At 41.8% G+C, this 20,268-nt stretch overlaps 1 protein-coding gene across 2 annotated transcripts in view; it reads left to right on the top strand.

Annotated features, from left to right (window-relative positions):
- Positions 1-20,268, top strand: part of carm1 (coactivator-associated arginine methyltransferase 1) — an 83,356-nt gene extending 63,088 nt beyond the window's left edge. Inside the window, exons 13-16 of one of the 2 annotated variants that reach the window (XM_068021078.1) lie at positions 2,270-2,382; positions 4,076-4,153; positions 10,581-10,649; positions 15,037-20,268. In XM_068021078.1, the coding sequence (XP_067877179.1) occupies positions 2,270-2,382; positions 4,076-4,153; positions 10,581-10,649; positions 15,037-15,179 (403 nt within the window). In that variant the 3' untranslated portion in view covers positions 15,180-20,268. The remainder of the gene's footprint in view (positions 1-2,269; positions 2,383-4,075; positions 4,154-10,580; positions 10,650-15,036) is intronic. The other variant, XM_068021079.1, reaches the window with a different exon arrangement.

Genomic DNA, 20,268 nt, shown 5'->3' on the forward strand with positions numbered 1-20,268 from the left:
TGGGTTCAATACTGGGTACTGCCTGTGTGGAGTTTGCAAGTTCTCCCTGCGTCTGCGTGGGTTTCCTCCGGGTGCTCCGGTTTCCTCCCACAGCCAAAAGACTTGCAGGTTGATAGGTAAATTGTCCATTATAAATTGCCCCTAGTATAGGTAGGTGGTAGGGGAATATAGGGACAGGTGAGGATGTGGTAGGAATATGGGATTAGTGTAGGATTAGTATAAATGGGTGGTTAATGGTCGGCGCAGACTCGGTCCGAAGGGTCTGTTTCAGTGTTGTATCTCTAAAAAATCTAAAATTGCTGCTGTATAAAAGCAAAATACTGCCGGTGCTGGAAATCTGAAATAAAAACAGAAAATGCTGGAAACACACCAACTCTGGCATTATCTGTGGAGAGAGAATCACTTAACGTTTCAAGTTGATGACACTTCATCGGAATTGGAAGATGATCAGAGATGAGCAGCTTTTAAGCAAGTACAGAGCCAGGAAAAAGGGGGCAGGAGAAGAATAAAGGGGAGAGGTTTGTGATGGGGTCGTGATTAGATGTAAAAAGTGATGCTGGTGCAGGGCAAAATGCGATGACAAAACAAAAGTTTTGTTTTATTCATTTGTGGGATGTGGGCGTTGCTGGCTAGGCCAGCATTTATTGCCCATCCCTAATTGCCCTTGAACTAAGTCGCTTGCTAGGCCATTTTAGAGGGCATTTCTTAAGAATTAACCACATTGCTGTGGGTCTGGAGTCACATGTAGGCCAGACCAGGTAAGGACATTCGATTTCCTTCACTGAAGGACATTAATGAACCAGGTGGGTTTTTACAACAATTGACCATGGTTTCATGGTCACCATTAGACTAGATTTAATTCCAGATTTATTAATTGAATTCCAATTTCACCATCTGCCGTGGTGGGATTCGAACCCATGTCCCCAGAGCATTAGCCTGGGCTCTGGATTACTAGTCCACTGACATTACCACTGAGATGGGACCAGAAGAGGTGCAAATGGTTAAAGCAAAATACCAGAGGAGGAGGGAAGCATGGAAAATCTGGCAAAGAGGCAAAAGCTCCCATGACCTGGGAATGTGGCAGAAGAAAGGCTGGTCAGCCCCAGGGATGGGGACCACCCTGCCAGCTGTGTACAGATAGTGGAATCCCTGCCGAGAAACAGCCAACACCACCTCCATTCCCAGTGCCTCTGATGCGGGATTCTTCAGTTACCGAGAGAAAATGGTGGTTTAGATCCAAGATTGTAAAATCTCAATGTTTTGAATATGAATATGAATATTGAGCTTCTCTTCTGATCCACAGAGACATTAGGGTCTTGATTACACCACAGCAGCTAACTTTTTATTTTTGCTTTTTGTGGTCATTTTAACCCCCCTTCGATTTTATGCTGTTTTGAATGGTAATAGTACTGTGGAAGAAGAACTGCACTGGAGCTGAACTTGCATTGGGTGCAGCAACCTAGTTATTTCAATTCTGAGTGGTAAATGGTTGTGCTGTGTTATGTAGCCCACGCCCTCACCCCCGCCCTACAAACTGAGATCAGTAAGTCAGTATAGCTTATAATTCCATGTGGCTGACGTTATTTTAAAGAGATAAAAGTGGAAAATGCTGGAAATGCTCAGCAGATCAGGCAGCATCTGTGGAGAGATACAGTTAACGTTTCGGTCAGTGACCTTTTGTCAGAACTGGATAAAGTTAGAGCTGTAACAGGTTTTCAGCAAGTACAAAGACACTGGAAAGAACGAAAGGGTAGGTCTCTGATGGGGTGGAAGACAGGAGTGATTAAATGACGAGGGATAATGGTGCAAGGCAAAGGTGGATGGTAATGGGACAAGTAAAGAAATGAACAATAGATGGGTCTTTATTTCTGTGCTGTCAGTTCAATGTAATTCTAGTCAAGTTGTAATTCTTGTGACATAGTTTGACCAGTAGGACCACCACCACCTCTGCCAGCATGCTTCAGTGATGTCAGTTAGAGGGACTGTTCCTCTGTGTCTAGCAGTTTCATCACACGCAGCAAGGGCTATGATCATACTGGCCTTGGAGCTGCCTAGTCCCCTGAAACCACACTATAAACTAGGAACTGGTCAAAAAGTTTAACGTGAGACTGTCCTTTCTTTATAAAAAGGCACACACTTTAAATAAAAGGTACTTCACTCCCTGTCTCCTAACTTTTTTTCTTTAATTACATATATTTGTATATTTTATGTTACTTTCCAAGTATCAATGATTTGTAAGGATTAATTTTGTCTTCACCCCCACTACCAGGTACACAGGAACAACTCCGTCACCACCCCCAGGTTCACATTATGTATCTCCGTCAGAGACCATGTGGAACACATCTGCCTCTTACAACCTTAGCTCAGGATTGGCGGTGTCTGGTATTGTACACTCCTCACTTTCTGGCCTGCAAAATATCAGTAATTTTAATTCAGATCCCCAAATTTTAGTTGTGTATTGCATAACTCATGGATGGTGAATCTATAGTCACCATGAGCAGATCCAGAAAATTGGACATGGAAAAACTGGTGAATAACTGACTGCATGTGCTCTATATCCTGGAACATTACCTGGCTGCAAATGTTTAAAAATTCAGCTTTCAGTCGTCGAGTATTTAGTGACCCAGATTATCCAGTTGACCATTTCCTAAACTCTAGGTTGCCTTCTACATCTTTATCTTCTTTGTTCATCTCTTTTTTTCCTCTGTGATGGATGCTGCAATGGAGTAGGTGTCGAGGGCAGTGGGACCTTGTCCCATTTAGTGCTACTGTTCATCCTTTTGTTCCTGTGGACTTTGAGCTCTCGGGCTGTTTTCCAGAAGGTCACCTTCCTGCTGGTACTTCTCCAATAGCCAGTTCACGCCACCAGGTTGTGATTTATAGCTCTTTGTTTTTTTGGCTGACTCTGGTATTGTTTTTCTGTCCCACTAAGTTACTGCTTTCTGTCACTCCACAAGTTACACAACTTGTTGCCGAACATATTCTTCTCGATCCGATAGCAGGAATAATTTTATTGTTTTTTTCATTTTCTTCAACTCCCTGCAATAAAATTTCTTTTTTTTAATGCTTGATCTTCCTCCAGATATTGCTGTCAAAATAATCGTGAGGCTAATGACGCTGTCCATTATTATGCATAAATGGTACAGCAACTTCAGGCAGGTGTGCGATTAATTGCCGATATCCAAAAGTTGCTGTCTGTGTTGTACCGTTTCGCCATTAGATTTGCAAAAACAGCATTTTACTGTACTGCTCACCAGTGGCAGGCATTGAATGTTGTGAAGTTGCTGTATTTGTGCAGTAGGCATTAACTAAACTTGTTACAGACAGCTCTTATATTTCCAACTGTAAGTACCCTATTAACAATGTGACAATTGCCAATCATCCTCCCTGGCACTGAAAATTAACAACTTCCTTTCTCTCTTTCTCAATTCAACCTTTCCTTCCCTTTCTATACCTAATTTGACATTGAATTCACCCTCTCTAGTTTACACTTCCTTCTCAGTTCATTTTTTTTCTCAATCTTTCACTGATTAGTTAAGGAGATACCATGTTGTTGCCCTGTTCATTCAGGTCCCAAATGTCCTGTTTTCCCCCTCTGCACTTTCAGAAACTCAATGGGCAAAAATGTTTTGAGCTGAAGGATGTGGGACAAGTAGATGCCATTGGATGCCCTGTCACAGCAAAGTCTGGTCTGTTGTCAATTGGTGAGACCACACCAGGAGTCAGCTTTTAAATAATTGTTGCTCCTGTAGTCTTCCTGTTGGTAAGCTGGGTTTCATCCTCGTTATATATGAAGATGCTTTCCATTAGAGGGAAGAATTGCTGCTTTAAAAAAAAACACAGATTTTTAACAGCCTATGTCCAGTGTCCTGAACCACAAACTCTCAAAGTAATAGCATATCCTCATAGAATTGTAACAGTACACAGTGAGATGCTGCTAGTTCCACGTGCTGAGGAATAGTTATAGTGAGTTTGGTGGTGGATCAAATGCTGATGTCTTATAATCTGTGCTAAATTGCCACACTGATGGGCAACAATGAAACAACGTATGGTACTCTCCTTTTTACTTTCTAAGGAGTCCCGACGGCATATGACCTGAGCAGTGTAATTGCCAGTGGATCTGCAGTCAGCCACAACAATCTGATTCCATTAGGTAGGTAGAGAATAATTTCCTGTCAGCAGTTTTGAGGGTTGTAGGAATTTTCAAGATTGCATGGGAACATTAATAGTCAAGCATAGTTGATCAAACTCCAAACCAGATTAATTTCAACATATCCCTCCTCTGCCATCTAGGCTTCCCAGCCTTTACTGGCACTCAGCAATGTTATGATTTAAGAGCATGTATTTGCCCATGACAACATTTCTCATTTCTCCTACAAATTAATGCACAAATTTGGCCTTGAGGAGCTCTATCTCTGGGAGGAAGCTCTATTCACAAGTTTCAACTTGGCGCACTTTGTGTTTGCACTTCTGTCGATTACAGTCCTATGTGGCAATGGTATAAATTCTAAATTGGCTTGCACTTGGAGGGGAGTCACTGTGCCAGTCATCACAGTAGAATTCCACTTCCTAGATCTTGATATCTGACTATCGGGTACAGAAGGTAATACTTTGGTTTGGAGTTTGTCTGTCTCTATCCCAGCTGTGTGATCATCTGCTAGGAGGCTTATAACTATTTGCATAGCTTTAGATTTGAATAGGCTAAAACAAACTCTAGATTTGTCATTGGATTTTGCTCCCACTTGCAGCAGTCTTTTGCAGGGTATATTTAGAACCGTGCTGAATTGTATCCTGTTAAAAGATTACTCTGACTTGTACTGTAAGCCTGAAATAATTCCCATGGTCAGCATAAGACTTCCTTGTTCCCTGGCCATTGAATTTTTTTTTATGTTTTCATGCAATGTGGGCATCGCTGGCAACTGATTGGCTTGTTGGGCCTTTTCAGAGGGCAGTTAAGAGTCAACCACATTGCTGTGGGTCTGAGTCACATGTAGGCCAGACCAGGTAAGGACAGCAGATTAGTGAACCAGATGGAATTTTATGACAATCAGTAGTTTCATGGCACCATTACTGCGACCAGCTTTCAATTCCAGATTTTTATTAACTAATTGAATTTAAATTCCACCAGCTGCTGTGAACCCATGTCCCCAAGGCCTGGACCTTTGGGTGCCTGGTCCAATGTCATTACCACAACGCCACCATGTCCCCTGAGACCTTGTATGGAAATATTGAAGCAGCCACGTACTTCCCCCACAGGATTGGAGATGATAGACAAATAAGGAGTCATTCCTGAACTGTTATGTGCTTTCTGGAGGCTTGGCACCAGATTGCCTGGCTGTCTGCCTACCTGTGGCCTTGAATGGGAGACCCGGTTGGGAAAGGGTTCAACGGTAACTTGCAAGGGTTATTCCTCAAAATAAAAGTCAAGCACCTAGCTACAACTCTGTTCCATATCTTAAAACAAGACAAAGAGAATGGGCAAAAGATCCGTTCTCAGTATTCTGCTGATCTAAGTAGACGTTGTCCAGTCTGGTTGTTCTCCAGTTGTCCCTGCCATGCTACAGGAAAATGCCCAGTGTCTATCCTGTCCCTTTTCATGACAGCCAGCTCACAAGGGGAGAGTCCGAGATGTACAAAATCTACAGGGTGTTTATGAATTCCTTATGCAACTTTAAAACTGAGTAACTTTGGATATACATATGATAGAAACTAAATAGCCCATGAAAGCACAATTCATTTTTTAAAATGTTAATGTTGTTTATGGACTTCAGATCTGATGACCGTAGTTCACCTTTTCTTCTACTGTTGACATTTTCAATCAGTTTCAGCATCTTGAGATAAACTGTAAAAGCATTAACACAGCATTAACAACATTCATATTAACTTTATGAATTATGCTTTACTATGCTGTTTACAATTTGCTTCTTATGTGCACATCCAAGGTTTATTAAAGTTGTACAAGGGCGGCGCAGTGGTTAGCACCGCAGCCTCACAGCTCCAGCGACCCGGGTTCAGTTCTGGGTACTGCCTGTGCAGAGTTTGCAAGTTCTCCCTGTGACCGTGTGGGTTTTCGCCGGGTGCTCTGGTTTCCTCCCACAGCCAAAGACTTGCAGGTTGATAGGTAAATTGGCCATTGTAAATTGCCCCTAGTGTAGGTAGGTGGTAGGAGAATGGTGGGGATGTGGTAGGGAATATGGGATTAATGTAGGATTAGTATAAATGGGTGGTTGATGGTCGGCACAGACTCGGTTGGCCGAAGGGCCTGTTTCAGTGCTGTATCTCTAAATAAATAAATAAAAGAACGTTATAAACACCCCTGTATAATGGTGCGTAAACATGAGGCTGTTGCGTCTTTCCAGAAGTGTCTGTTTAACACTGTTGAAGCTTGTGGGTTTATTGGAAATAAAGATTTCTTATTAAATAGATTCCTCCACATCAATGCCTGTTGCGTAGCACTCAAGCAGTACTGAATCGAGGTACATGAATGATTGCCCCCATGCAGTGAGCATATTAAATACACATACCTTCTCACACTCTGGATATTTTAAACATTTTCCCTTACTAGGGTCATTTCTAGAATGCAGTTTGAAGGGAGAAGAGGAAGAATCCTGGACTGTTTTTATTTATTTTGAGGAAGTCATAAAAATCAGAGGTTAATTAATTAATTTAGGGAATCTGTCCTTATGCTCTTTAAATAGTGCCCTATTCTATTGAACAGTTTTTTAAAAATTAGCCCACCCTGCTAGATTAGCAACAGTCTTGGATTGCACTTGTTACTCTCTGAGTAAGTAACAAGTGGGGGGTAGCAAGATTGGAGGGGTTTATGCACCCATGTGATACCTAATGTCCAACAGACGTATCCCACTTGTTAAAGGTGCTGCACCATTAAACAATGGATTTGGTCTAAAGCTTCACCACTTTTTCTGACTTGAACAGCTTTTACTTTAGGTGTTCTTGGTTTCAGGTGATGATCTAAAGTTTATTTCAATTTAACATAACTTTTGATCTACAAATTTTGCAGCTTCTGTTTACCCATAGAGTCTTTTCATTTGTTCATTACTGTATTTAAGTTGTACCCTGAGAGAAATGAGAGAAGCTAACCCTCAATAGCTTGGGAAGTGATATGCTGATCAAGGTGAGAAATGGGCCAGTGGTCCATTGGGTTTATGTAGTGCCCTCTAACCCCTGGGCTTGAGGTCAGATTTAGCTAAATCCACGTGTGCTTCTGTTTTGTCAAAAGAAACTGCAGGATCGTGCATTACTGGAGTATAGATTAGTGTCGTCCTACTGTAAGGGGTATATTGCATCCAGTTTGCAATGCAGGAACAGGCCATTTGTCCCAACTGGATAATGCTCCACATCAACCTCCTCCCACTCTATTTAGGCCATCTCACCTTATCACCATATCATAGTCATAGAGAGATACAGCACTGAAACAACCACTGAGTCTGTGCTGACCATCAACCACCCTTTTATACTAATCCTACATTAATCCCATAATCCCTACCACATCCCCACAATTTTCCTGCCACCTACCTACACAAGGGGCAATTTACAGTGGCCAATTTACCTGCAAGTCTTCGGCTGTGGGAGGAAACCGGAGCATCCGGCGAAAACCCACGCGGTCACAGGGAGAACTTGCAAACTCCACACAGCCAGTACCCAGAACTGAACCCGGGTCGCTGGAGCGGTGAGGCTGCGGTGCTAACCACTGTGCCGCCCTTGTATCCTTCTACTCCTTTCTCCCTTGCGCCTTCCCCTTAAATGCAACTCTGTTCCCCGCTACCACTCCATATGGTAACAAGTTCCACATTTTTACCACTGAGTATAGAAGTTTCTGCTTAGTCACTAAGAAATCCAATAAGGAACTGGTCATTTGCTCTAATTATCGTAGTTTTCGACTTCCTCTGCACCCCTCTCTTTTCTCCCCCCCCCCCCTCCCCCTTGCAATAGTGGGTACAGATTTTGTGTGTCTACCCTATCAAAGCCTTTCATAATTTTGAAAATCTTTATCTGGGCACTTCAGTTTTTAGAGAAAAGAGCCCCAGCCTGTTCAGTCTTTTTTGATAGGTGTATTCTTTCCATCCTGGTCAATCTACTGTGTAAATTTACATTCCTGAGATTTTTATAAATATTTCTTCTGCCACATTGTTTAGTCAGTCACTGGTTAGCTTAGTTTCACACACTCTGACCTTTCTTAATCCAGCAATTAGTTGTTGCACCTGACTTTGTTTTTATTGTGTGCTGCTTATGTTGGTGTAGCTGGATGGCCTAATTTAGGCTGTTGCTGTCTTTTTATCTATCCATTTATCCAGCAGTCTTGGGGGTTGGGTTCTGTGTCATGATTCTGTCCATGGTACTTATCAGTACTTATCAATCTACACACTTTCACAATGAGAGTTGAAGAGTGTTTGCCTCTGTTCTTCTACCCAACTCTGATGAGATAGAGCCTTTCCATATCATACGGTTGAAACTAGTGATTCAGCTACTACATAACTGTAGTAGCCCAGGTTTGGGTGGACGGCATTGTTATGTAACAACAGCACCCTAATACAGCCAGTAAGCTTTTTAAAAAGCTCCCAAATGTCTTGATAGGGCTGCCGGTCTGTCCTCCAACCACAAAATAAATAACTCTAATTTTGGGGCATATGTCATTATTGTTCCAGTGGGTCATGTAACCTGAATCAAATTTTATTTTGTGTTGAACTTGAATATACCAGGACCTATTCACCACAAATGGAGAACACTACTGGTTGTAGGGTCAGTGTAACTCTCCTCTATAGGGTCGGTGTAACCTCCTTTTGCATTTAAGATTGATCAAATTCCGGTTATTTTTAAAAAAAGACTCCGCTGCAATATTAAGAATGGCATTACTCTTAGTACCTTACCCCAGAGCAGCCGTAGTTTTAGATAGTGACTACGCTATTACCTTTGGTATCCTGTGTACATGTTAGTGATATAACTGTCTCTAATAGTCAATGAAGGAATAAACTACCATGGTATTGTCTGTATTCAAAAATTTTGTTTTCAGGAACAATATGATGCAGTGTTGTAACCAATGTGGGTTTTTTGCGTGGGTTTCCTGCTGTGATATCAAGCTGCTCACCTAGACGTTGATTATTTTTAACGAAGAAATAGCTGGCGTAGGTTTATGTCTCTTTCCCCTCTCCTACTTCCTGCTGCCACCCCCCATCCCCCCAAATCTGGGAAAGTAGGCTTGCATTTAATCACAATGGCTGAGTGTTCCATCTTGGAAATGCAACGGAGAGAAGAGTTGTGATATCGCATTGTCTTTTTTATAACTGTTGGCAGTCATGTGCAGAGAAATCGGTCAAGACAAAATGTATGTTCCATTGACCCTTGGAAAGGGAGAAGGTAATTGGCTGCCTCGATTACTGTCTTCTAAAATTCCAGTTTCCATCTGCTTTGGGTTGAGTTAGCTGATTTCACATCAGGGTGCTACAGTTTGCCCTGAGCATCCTTGGGTTTGGAAAGACATCAGCAAAGTTTCTCTTTCCTGATTGATGTCCAGCAACCCCTCCAAAAAGAGTGTGTGTGTGTGTGTGTACGTGTACGTGTGTACTTCGGTATGGGCTGCAGCTGTAATTCGTCTCCCCCTACCTCCCCCTCCACCCACCTCCCATACCAGAAAGCTGCCATCACTTATTGATTGGGTTTGCATGAAGTAACACCACCTGGATCAGTTCCTGACAGGCACCTGACTCTTGTCGAACTCTACCCCAGAAAACATCATCACGTTTAGCAAGAGGAGAGGTGAAATTTTCGCACATGAATTTGGAAGTGAGAATCAGGTTGTGGTTTTCTACGCTTTTCGTAGTAAAGGCCTGATTGGGTCTGCAAATGAAACCCGATCCGAACCCAACAGAACCATATCCAACCCAGCCCAAGTCCTTTTGACTTTTTCCCACACCCGACCCGACCACCGCAATATAATCAACTTTATTGAAGAAGTTGTGCTCTACCTTGGATGGAATCGTTCACTGCAGACCAGTGTGGAGTCCAAATGCACATTTCCCACCTTAACGTCCTGAATGTCCGACCCAACCCGAACCCGACACGTCGTCGGACCTGGTCAGGTTCGGTCGGGTAGCCATGCTCTATTTCATAGTGTCCTGCATTGCAAATATACAGAATCTTCTTTTGCACAAGTGTTATTCTTGAAAGCTGCAATTAAATCCTGCTTGAGTGATTGGGTATATTGTAGCACAGATCTGCCTTTCACTGTAGCAAGCCCAATACCCTGAAACTATGATTCAACCCCTGTATAATTGGAGTACCTTCTTCCAATTGCTGCCTGTCAAATTCAAGCGATTTTCAGTCCTTCTCAATACGTAGAAATCCTGGTCTAAACGTAACTCTTATTGATGAACTAGGCATGTTAACGTTCTGTTATACGAGTCTGACTGCTGTGGGCACTCTGGTGAACACATTACTAGCACCAAACATTGTTGAACTTTAGTGATGCATTATTTAGGAATGAGCTTTATGCTTTTGTGTGGTGCTTTCCCTCCCTTTGTTGTATTTTACTGGAAGGTTTCTCTCTCCTCCTCTCTTCACAGCCAACACTGGGATAGTGAATCACACTCACTCAAGACTGGGATCCATTATGAGCACAGGATTTATACAGGGTAAAGACATGGCCCTGAATCCCTCTGAGGCTTGACCGGTCGAATGAAACTTGTCAATGAAAACGCAACTGCTTGGCTCCAGGCAACCATAGCAACCTGTAGCCAATCCAGTTCCTTCTGGGATTGGCAGACTGCACCCAGGAGCCTAATATGCAATAAAGGGTTGGCTAGTCTGTTTGAAAAGATACACTTGGTACAGGGAAGAACTGAACTTTCTGTTGAATGAATGGTTAAATTTGTTATCCGAGCACAGTGCAAGCTGTGCATGATTTTAACTGTGCACACTCTACCAATCAGCTTCAAATTTTGATGCCCATTTTAATCCCTGCAACACTGCAAATAGAATTAGAATATTTCTCTCTCCCTTCTCCCCGCCCCTTTTTTCTATTTCTGCATGACCTTATCTCTAAATTAAGGTGCTGGACCTCAAATAGTTCCAAGATTGAACTATAGTAATTGTGAAAACTGAAGGTTGCAATCTGAAATGCTTATACAGCTGTACACTGCTGGGGAGGGAGGATTCCAGGCCAGTGTCCATGTTGACATAACCTTTTCATGGTGAGCAGAGGCTCTAGGAATACTGTTTTACATTATGCCCCAATGCATGGTTGTTTCCTGAAGCTTGCCTTGACAACCAGGCTTTGCTTCTAATCTGTGCAGCCCTGCAGTAAAACACAAATCGGGCAATCTGCCATTTGATGGAATCCTAAATGTTCCTCTTTCCAGTCACATCCCACATCCTAGGTCTTTATCAATAACACTGATTGAAGCCTGGGAGTTTGTTCTGATTGGATGCTGGATTACCCCTTCCACTTAATGCTGTACAGTTGGTGACCTTGGTCTTTCAATTTGATCTTAAAACACAAGTATCACAAATACATAGCAGTGTTGTCAGTCCCTGAAAAGGTGACAAGACAAGTTGCCATTTCCCAGTGTCTTCCATTCATCAAAGCAAAGTGTTAATTCACCCTCTTTATAGAGGTTAATGGGCCTCGTGTATTTCCAGCATTTGCACTTTGTTTTTCTATCTCTGAAATTTGAATTGATCTCCCTGTGCTAGTGTCTCTCTCACACACCTGCAATGCAGACCAGTTCTCCAATGTTACAGCTATAGTTCCAACACTCCCAGGGGATCCTTGACATTGTAGATGCTATAACTTATTCCAGACTATCTTAATTGGATGATACTTTTTGTTTAATAATGAAGTGCCAACTCCTACCACTCAATGGGTCTAGTGTGTTTGGTAAACTCTGGTAAACATCAGTTTATAAAGCGTGCCAGAAAAATCTACACAGTTGAGTTTTTGACTCCTTCATTATGACATTGGATCCCCTGGAGAGGAAAGAGTAGTCTTGAGTTGGAATCTTGGCTGTAAGGTTAGCTGTTTATGACGTTGATGGGATTGTTTTGTTCTCCGCATGGCTCATCATCTTCCAGACTCCCTTCCCTGTAGGAATTCCATTGGCAGCAGGCTGCTACAGGTGCCTGGAATCGGATTTCTGTCAATAAGGTTCATAGCATGCTGGTAACTATGCGGTGTTGATTAAAGGTCCTGTGTTTTCCCATGGCTCACTGGTGGGTATATGCGTCGCTATTGAGAGTCTGGGCTTCCAACAGCGACAGAAAACAAAGTGAATGGGTAATGTCCAAAAGACATCATCCTCTGAGCAAAAGTCTATTATGGGTGTTAATTTTTTTATACTTATAAACAAGATGACAGCACAGGGTCTTTAACACACACATCTTTTGTTTTTGGCTTAGAGAATTCATCTCAATATGGAAAAGAAAATACAGTGCAGAAAATAAAATGAGGTGTAGCATTGCTTGCCATTTTAGTAACTGGACCAACCCATCCTTACCTAACATGGCTTGGGGGCTTCCTTTTAAAATCTGAAACCAACTCATCTATCCAAAATGCCTTAAGTTTGCCCCTTCAAAGGAAACCAGTTACACATCACATACTAGAAAGTTGTCTTTTAAAGCTGCCAAATAACATGGGATAATATTTGTAGGAGAAGTGTACTTTTCCCCCTTCCCTCCCTTATTGAAATGCCGGGGCTAATTTGCAGTGTTTTTTCCCCCCAGCTAACAGTACAGATCAGGAATTGATTGGCATGGCCTATTTCTGCACAGTACCATGCAGTTATCCTGTGGGCCACTGATTTTTTTTAAAAACATAACTACAGGAGTCTGCATTTGGATGATATTTGAAACACTGGACAGATTGCAAATTCATAGATTCTGACACGGCACTGTATATGAATACTGAAATATTCCCCTCTTACCCCACCACTGGAAAAATAATTAAGTTATTACAAGTACATTACTGTGTGTCCGTGCAACTTCATTGCAGGTGGATGCACCAGCAAGATAGCTTGGGATCTCATTGCCTTTTAGTGCTCATCAAGGATTTCAGTAGCATTCCTGTGCCATTGTCAGAAACTAAATTAGATTTTTTTAATTTGTTTTTTATGGTGCTGTTAACAGAAATGGCTGCATTATTTTGATAATGGGACCTGGTTATAAAAATACACCAGCTCTCTTCCTGACACTTGCACAAGCTACATTATGGTTTGACTCCCAGAGAGGCATGCTTGCTTGACTGAATTAGACACTCACTTAAAACCTTTGGTCCTCCAAGGTTTACTCATCATTTACCTTCCATCATTTCACAAGTAGTAAAACTTGGCACAAACTCTACTTTGCGCATTTGATCGGGATTTAAAGGATTTAATTTAACCCAAATGGAAGAGGATCGTTCTGTCAACTTGTTTAGAGAAATGTTATGTTGCCTTATTAAGCCTTTGAAACTGCAGCAGTATTTCTGCACTAAAGCACAATCCAGGAGGACTTTGATTTCCCAGTTTTCGAAAATATATTGTGAAATACTTGTGCTCAATTTGCTGATCCATGTAATACACTGCATGTCCACACATTTATTACAGAAGTACTCCTTAAAGGGGCTCCTGGGGGAAAAGTGTAGAAATATATTTATTTATGGCTGATTTTTGTCTCCTTGGCTTATGCAGACTTTGCTCAAACTCTGCACCAGGTAAATACCCGAGAACTGATTGGAGGGTAGGAGGTGTTGCGTGTTTGATCCTTCGGTTCCTAATTGCATCCATCATCTCACTAGCCTCGGTCTCCAAACCCTGCTATAAAGTTAGACTGAGTTTGCCTCAATTAGGCAAGATCAACACAAACTGAATAATCACATTCAATGTTACAAAGCTTGAACTTTTTTTTTTTAACTTTAATGAGCATTCCCACAGTGTCTGACCATGTACTTTTTCACTGGCCAGTAACCATGTGGAGTTACAACCTCATGGTTATCGAGTTCTCTAAATGTTGCTAGTTCCTGTAACTAACTTGCTTAAAAATCCTTTTTTGAATTGCATGTAGTTTGTGTATTTCAATCATAAGTGTTACAGTTTTGTTTAAACCAAAGAAGAGAGTTGGGCAGTACAGTGGACGTCAGAGGTAGGGAGGGGGGAAATGACCAAGGTTCTTGCTCCTTGTCCCCTATTAAGTGACCTCATTTGGAAATATGAGAGTGATGCCAATGAGAACAGGAATGGCTCAGCTATCATGGCCATCATTCTCCCCTTCCACACGCCCCTGTGGTTAATTAGCCTGTGGACACTCCGTCTCAGCCTTCATGTTTGAGTGCTTGGGCAAAGTAGTGCAGGGCAGCCAATGCCCATGGAATCAAACCTTAGCTGGAGGTAGCTTTTCAGGAGAGGGGAAAAGAGAAAATGGACCCTATGGTTTTCAAAAAAAAAATCTAGGTTTATGCCATCTGGTCGTCTTGTTGGCTTCTAAATCCTAGCTTTGTGCTAGTGAGAAGGTTAATACTGTTCAGTATCAAGTGGATGGGAACAAATTTATATGCCAGATATGCATCAGCTGATAACATAGCCCTGTGAGGGATAAAGTTTTTATGTTTATCTGAAGGGGATAGTGTAAAGGAATGTGTTATTGCTGGTCCCTTCTCTCCATCTCCTTCCCCTTCTCCCCTGACTGGCAGGATTGTCTTGGTTTTGCTTCTTCTCTGGTTGCTTTTGGTGCCGGGTCCATATGCTTAAATGGGATTGCATTTTTAGATGGGTGACTCAACTGACCCATTCACTGGGCCCAGCCAAAGTGAGTGGATTGAAAGCTTCAGACAGTCCTGGGGTGAACACTAGCTTGGGAGCCCAGCAGCTCTACTGCTTGAACAACCAGCTAGCTGTCTGAATCTAGGAGCTGCTGTGAAAGGAGATGTGATTTGAAAGTTGGGGAAGGGTATCAGTACTGTAAAGGATTAAGTGGACTTTATGATCTAAGGATTTTTACCTAGAAAACCCTGTGTTTATGGCTGTTCTTTGTTCTGTTCTGTTTTGCTAGGATCTTCAAGCGGTGGACAGGGTGGAGTGATTGCCAGTAGCAGCCACTATCCAATCAACAGTCAGTTCACCATGGGCGGTGCTGCCATCTCCATGGCTTCTCCAATGTCCATAAGCACCAACACAATGCACTATGGGAGCTAAGAGTTTTTGACACTGCCTCCAACCTTTTGAACTGACACTTTTGAGAGGAAAAAAAACCAAATGCAGATTCAGTTCCCTCTCCAAAAAACCCAATCTCTATGAATTGTCCAAATTCATTGTCCATGGATTTAGCTAAGCCTGAGGGTGCGTGCGTGTGTGTTTTGTTTTTGCCATGGAAGTGACAACATGCAAATTCTTTGATACCAGACTTGTAAAGTTTTATATAACAAAAATGGGGGTGGGAAAATAAATGCTGTTTGGTTCTGCGATTAGAGTCTGTAGTTAATAGATTTCCACACTAGTTTGTTGTTGGAGTGCTGCAGGTAGATACTAACATATCTTCCAGTACAGATGTGACCAGTGTGTTGGGGACAGATGGCAGATGGGAGGTTTCCATTACCTGGTATGACCTTGTCTCTCCTTCCCTCCCTCTCTCCTTCTCCATTATCCCTAATCAACACCCCAACCCCAGCCTAAATAAACTGATCTCTTGAGTATTTTAGGTTAATGGAGACTGTTAATTGGAAGTTTCAAAAATGACAAATACGGGGTGTGAACATAATAAATATTCTAAATGTTTTTGATACTTAAACAATTATCATTTAAAGCTTTTTTTAAGTAAGGCAAGTTCCTTTAAGTACCAGTAGACTGGATGGAAAATGCTGTTCCCAACTCCTTTGAAACCTGCAATGAGCGAGAAGGTTCCAGGTTCATTTTGTGGAGGAACGGTGTTTTGCAAAGCTGGTGTGAACTGTGTGACAATAGGAAAGGAGGGGGCATGTGAACATTTTTTGAGTTTATTGTCCTTTTTCTCAGCACCTGTTTTTTGCTTTTGTCTGCCTGCCTTTTTTTTTTCTCATTTTTGACAATTTTGCAGGATTTCCTGAAAGCCAGAAATACGAATCTGGTAGAACCAGTGCTGTGTGCAAAGGGACTGAAAACTACACAGCAGCAAATCTGATGCTTAACAGTGCCAAGAGCAACCATGCACCAGCCAGCTCTTCACTGCATCCAACCCAAGTGGGAATCTTAACGCTTTGCCTGCTGACATTTATATTAGAGGGATGGATGGATACCCCGACATCTTTTGTCTGTGTGTTTCCAACAGTTTTTATTTCTCAGTTCTGCCTATCCACTGTTCTTTTGAATGCAGTTTTAGTTTTGAGTTGAAACTGCAATGGCAGGTTGAACAACCTGAGCCATCTGTACTGGTGCTGCTGTTCTTGGAATGGTAGGTGCCATACACATACTGATACGGGTCTGACTGTTTTAGCGCAAACTTCTCTATGTATATTGGGTCTCGCCTCCATATACACATAAAAAGATGCTGCTAAATTGAGGGTAGACGTGTTCTCTAGCAGTGGGATACCATGGTTAGGGTACGGGATTTTGTGTACTCCACACTCCAGATAAATTAATTCTATTTGCATGCACCCTGTTGTGAGTAACTTCCAAATCTGTAGATTGAAGGTAATGAAAACTTCATTTTTCTATCAGACCTTATAGGGAACGAAGCTGTTTTTTCAGCATTTTCTGATTGTTACTTGCCACAATATCTGTATATTTCTATTGAAATAGTTGTATTATTGCTGGCAGCAATCTCTGATAGAAGGAAGAATTTCTTTAAACTCTGCGGATTGACTGTAGATTCTAGGTGTCTTGTCATACAAGATGTTTTACTTTTGAGGAGAGGATTCAAGTCAACCTGGTTCCTTTCCTTTCCAAAATCTTGTGCCCTGACTCTGGTGAGTTCTTTGGCCTTCTTTAGTTTTCAGATGTTCATTAATGCTATTGCTTTGTGCAGGGGATGGAGAGAAGTAGTATTGATTTCCATGTATGGCTCGATGAGTGTGCAAAGTTGCTGGACATGCTGATGGTCTGGCAATTTTGTATTTGATAAGTATTGAGGATCAGGGTAGAGTTGGGATGAACGGGTCAGCTATACCTATAGTAATTATGTGTGTGTGAGCGTGAGAGAATTTCTGCAATAAAACCTTGTCTTAAGTCATCTATTTTCCTTGGCGATGCCTTAATACAAGAATTGAAGGTGTACCTGGTAGCTTTACCTGCACTTCAGATGTAAATGTAGCATATGATGCAATTAGCAAGAGTTCTTCACAAACATGGGGTGGGGAAGAGAGGTGTTGGTTGTGCTTCTGTGCAATGTGAGTTTACTTGTACCGCTGGAGTTGGAGTGGGATGTCTGGCCATTGGCCAAAGTGTCTAATACTTCATGCACAAGGAACTGATGGCATATAGGGCCCATTTTTACAAAGCTTCTGGAACTCACTGGGTGTCTTTTGAGATTCCAGCTTTATTCTGTGCAGGTGACCACTTCATTGTTCAGAGATGGATGTTTAAATTTTCGCTTGTGTGAAGTGATTTGTCAACTGGAACCGTCGGTCTTGTATTTTAACCTGAGCTTCAAGTTCAGCATGGAGCTGGATACCCACAGTTACCATCTTAGTAATGACTCTGGTCCCAAACTTGCTGTTAGAGGGTAATTTTAACAAATTTGCATCTACAGTGCTTCTAAGTTATGGGCCTCCTGTACTGTTGCATTAACCTTAGGGTAGAGAGTGGTTGTTCAGGAAAGTTGACTGTAGGAAGTGTGGAATCTAGTCTAACAGCAAAGAAGCATTGTTATACAAACTTCAGCAGTGATGTATGATGTGAATATTCCTTTAGCTTGTATTTTATTTTTGGAGCAGAAGAGTGTTAACTGCTTCTAGCCTGCAGGAAGACTGTTCGAATATTTCTGTTTCACTAGTAACTCTTCAATTCCATTCTGAAACACTGTATGCAGTTGTTGATAATTTTAAAGGCTATAAAGAAAGGTCCTGTGAAGTGAACCACTCTCTAAACTCCCTTCTGCCCCTTTGTCTACAGTTAGACTGACACTATAGGCTTGGGAGAGGTTGTCTGGGACTAAGGTATTAGTGTCTGACTGTTGACACAAGCGCTACAAGCAGTTTAGAACTTCATCCTTCAAACTTTCTGCTGCAGTTAGTTAATTTGCCTTCTGTAGGGAGTTAATTTGGATTTCTTTTCATTGTATTTTAACATTTGCTGCTAGACCAGCACCATCATTGTTTACTTTAGTTTCTCTTCTTCCCCCTCCCCTCCTTTAATTGCCCCAGTGACTTTTTATTTCCGTTCCCAAAAAAGTGCAAAATTGTGAATCCAACCTCAAAAGGTTATCCATTGTGTACTGTATACTTGCGTACAAAGTGTATAAGATACCCCCTTCTTCCTTGCTCTCCAGTTCAAAATAAATCTGAGCCATATATAATTATTTCTTCTTTCTCCCCCACCCCAGCAAAATAAATTAATTGCTGCAGCTCTTAGAGAGCAGAACATTTGGATTTTAGTGCATATCGACCGAGCACTGCATTTACAGCACAGACGGGAACAGGAGTCTGAGAGAAGTGAATGGTGCCTCAGCCATTACACCAGCACACTCCATTAAGACTAATAGATAAGACGATCATCGTCTCTCTGCCTGCGCATCCCCCCCCCCCCCCCCCCCACCCACAACACACACACTTTCAGCCCATACTGTGACCTGAATTTCTAGTATAGGTCTGTGGAGTGCCTGTATTACTGTATCCACATCTACGCAGTGTTCAGATTGATTTGATGAGGGGTAATATTCAGCTTATCAATAAGTTTTTTAGTTTTTGTGGCTGTAGGACCTTTCTGTTGATACCACACATCCTCCAGTCACCCAGGGGATTATTTGTGGGGTTTTGACTTTATCCTGGGATTTTTTTTCAGCTAAATCCCCAAATGACCTAGCTTGTCTTAACTGCAGTGACTTCTGTACAATCAGGTGGCTTTGGACTATTTGCTTAATGTTTCTACTCTGAAACCGCACACCTCAGCTTTGTCCATCATGTGTTTGCTTGGCCTGGACATCAAACAGTATCATAGTGCCTCTTGTGGTGGGTCAAACCAGCATAAGTCTATTGACAGCTGTCTGATTTTGTGTTTTTAACCTTTTAACCTATGCCAATGGGAAAGGGAAATATATATAACATTTATATTCAGACAAGCATGAAAATAGACATTGGCACTCATTAGGATCCACAAAGCTCTGCTCAGTATATAGAGAATGTTTCTTATGTGATGGTCAGTTATTGGAGTTCTGCGGTGTGGAACACTCGTTATATAGGCATGAGTGAGTCATTGACTATGCACAGCTGAAGGAACACTTGCAGTGTATTGTCAGGTTTATTGGAGTGAATGATCGCTGAATCTTGGTGCAATGTGTGTAGCCTGTAATTCTACAAGGTGTGTGAACTCTTGCGCCAGTAATCCTGTGTCAGTGTGATCCCTAATTGAGTATTACAGAGCAGGCATGATCTCAACGTTAGCCTCAACCTCCTCAATTAGGCAGCTTTTGTAGAATATTTCTACAGTAAAAAGGATTTAAAAAAATTTAGAATGGGTAAAGGTTTAATGTGATAAATTATCACAGCGATGGCTGACAGCAAGGATAATTGATCCGCGATTAGCTGGACGGGTGGCACAGTAACTGGTGAAACTCGAATGGCACAGTTCAGAGTTAATAATGTGGATCCCATTTTAAAGTTTGGGATTATCCTCATGTAATTGGACCTTTTTTTTTGTAACCCCTGCAGCTGCAGTTGTGGTTAAGCAAGTTGTGAACAAATACTCCAGAGAGTAGTCACTCACCTGATGAATTGGACTCTGGTTCGACTGCCCTTGTAAATGTTTTCCCTGCACAATTGGTACAAAGCATTGAGCAGAATATTTATTCTGGGTGATTTTGATTTGGACTTGGATGATTTTTTAAATCTCCTACTTTACAAATGAGTCCTGTTATTGACCCTGAACTATTCTGGTTAACCCTTTTACAGCTATCCTGATCCAATCCTTGCTAGAGGATTTTACCAACATGTAGTTTAGAGTTTTAGTGTAATCTAGAAATGTTTCTGTAGAATGGCTAGGCCTTTGTTCATCTGTGTTGTGTGTAGATTTTATTACAGCGACATGAGATTGTTAGACCATATTAGAAAATCATAATCCTGTAATACATGAATTATCAAATAAAACACTAATATTA

Source organism: Heterodontus francisci, chromosome 43 (genome assembly GCF_036365525.1).
Source record: "Heterodontus francisci isolate sHetFra1 chromosome 43, sHetFra1.hap1, whole genome shotgun sequence".
Lineage (NCBI taxonomy): Eukaryota > Metazoa > Chordata > Chondrichthyes > Heterodontiformes > Heterodontidae > Heterodontus > Heterodontus francisci.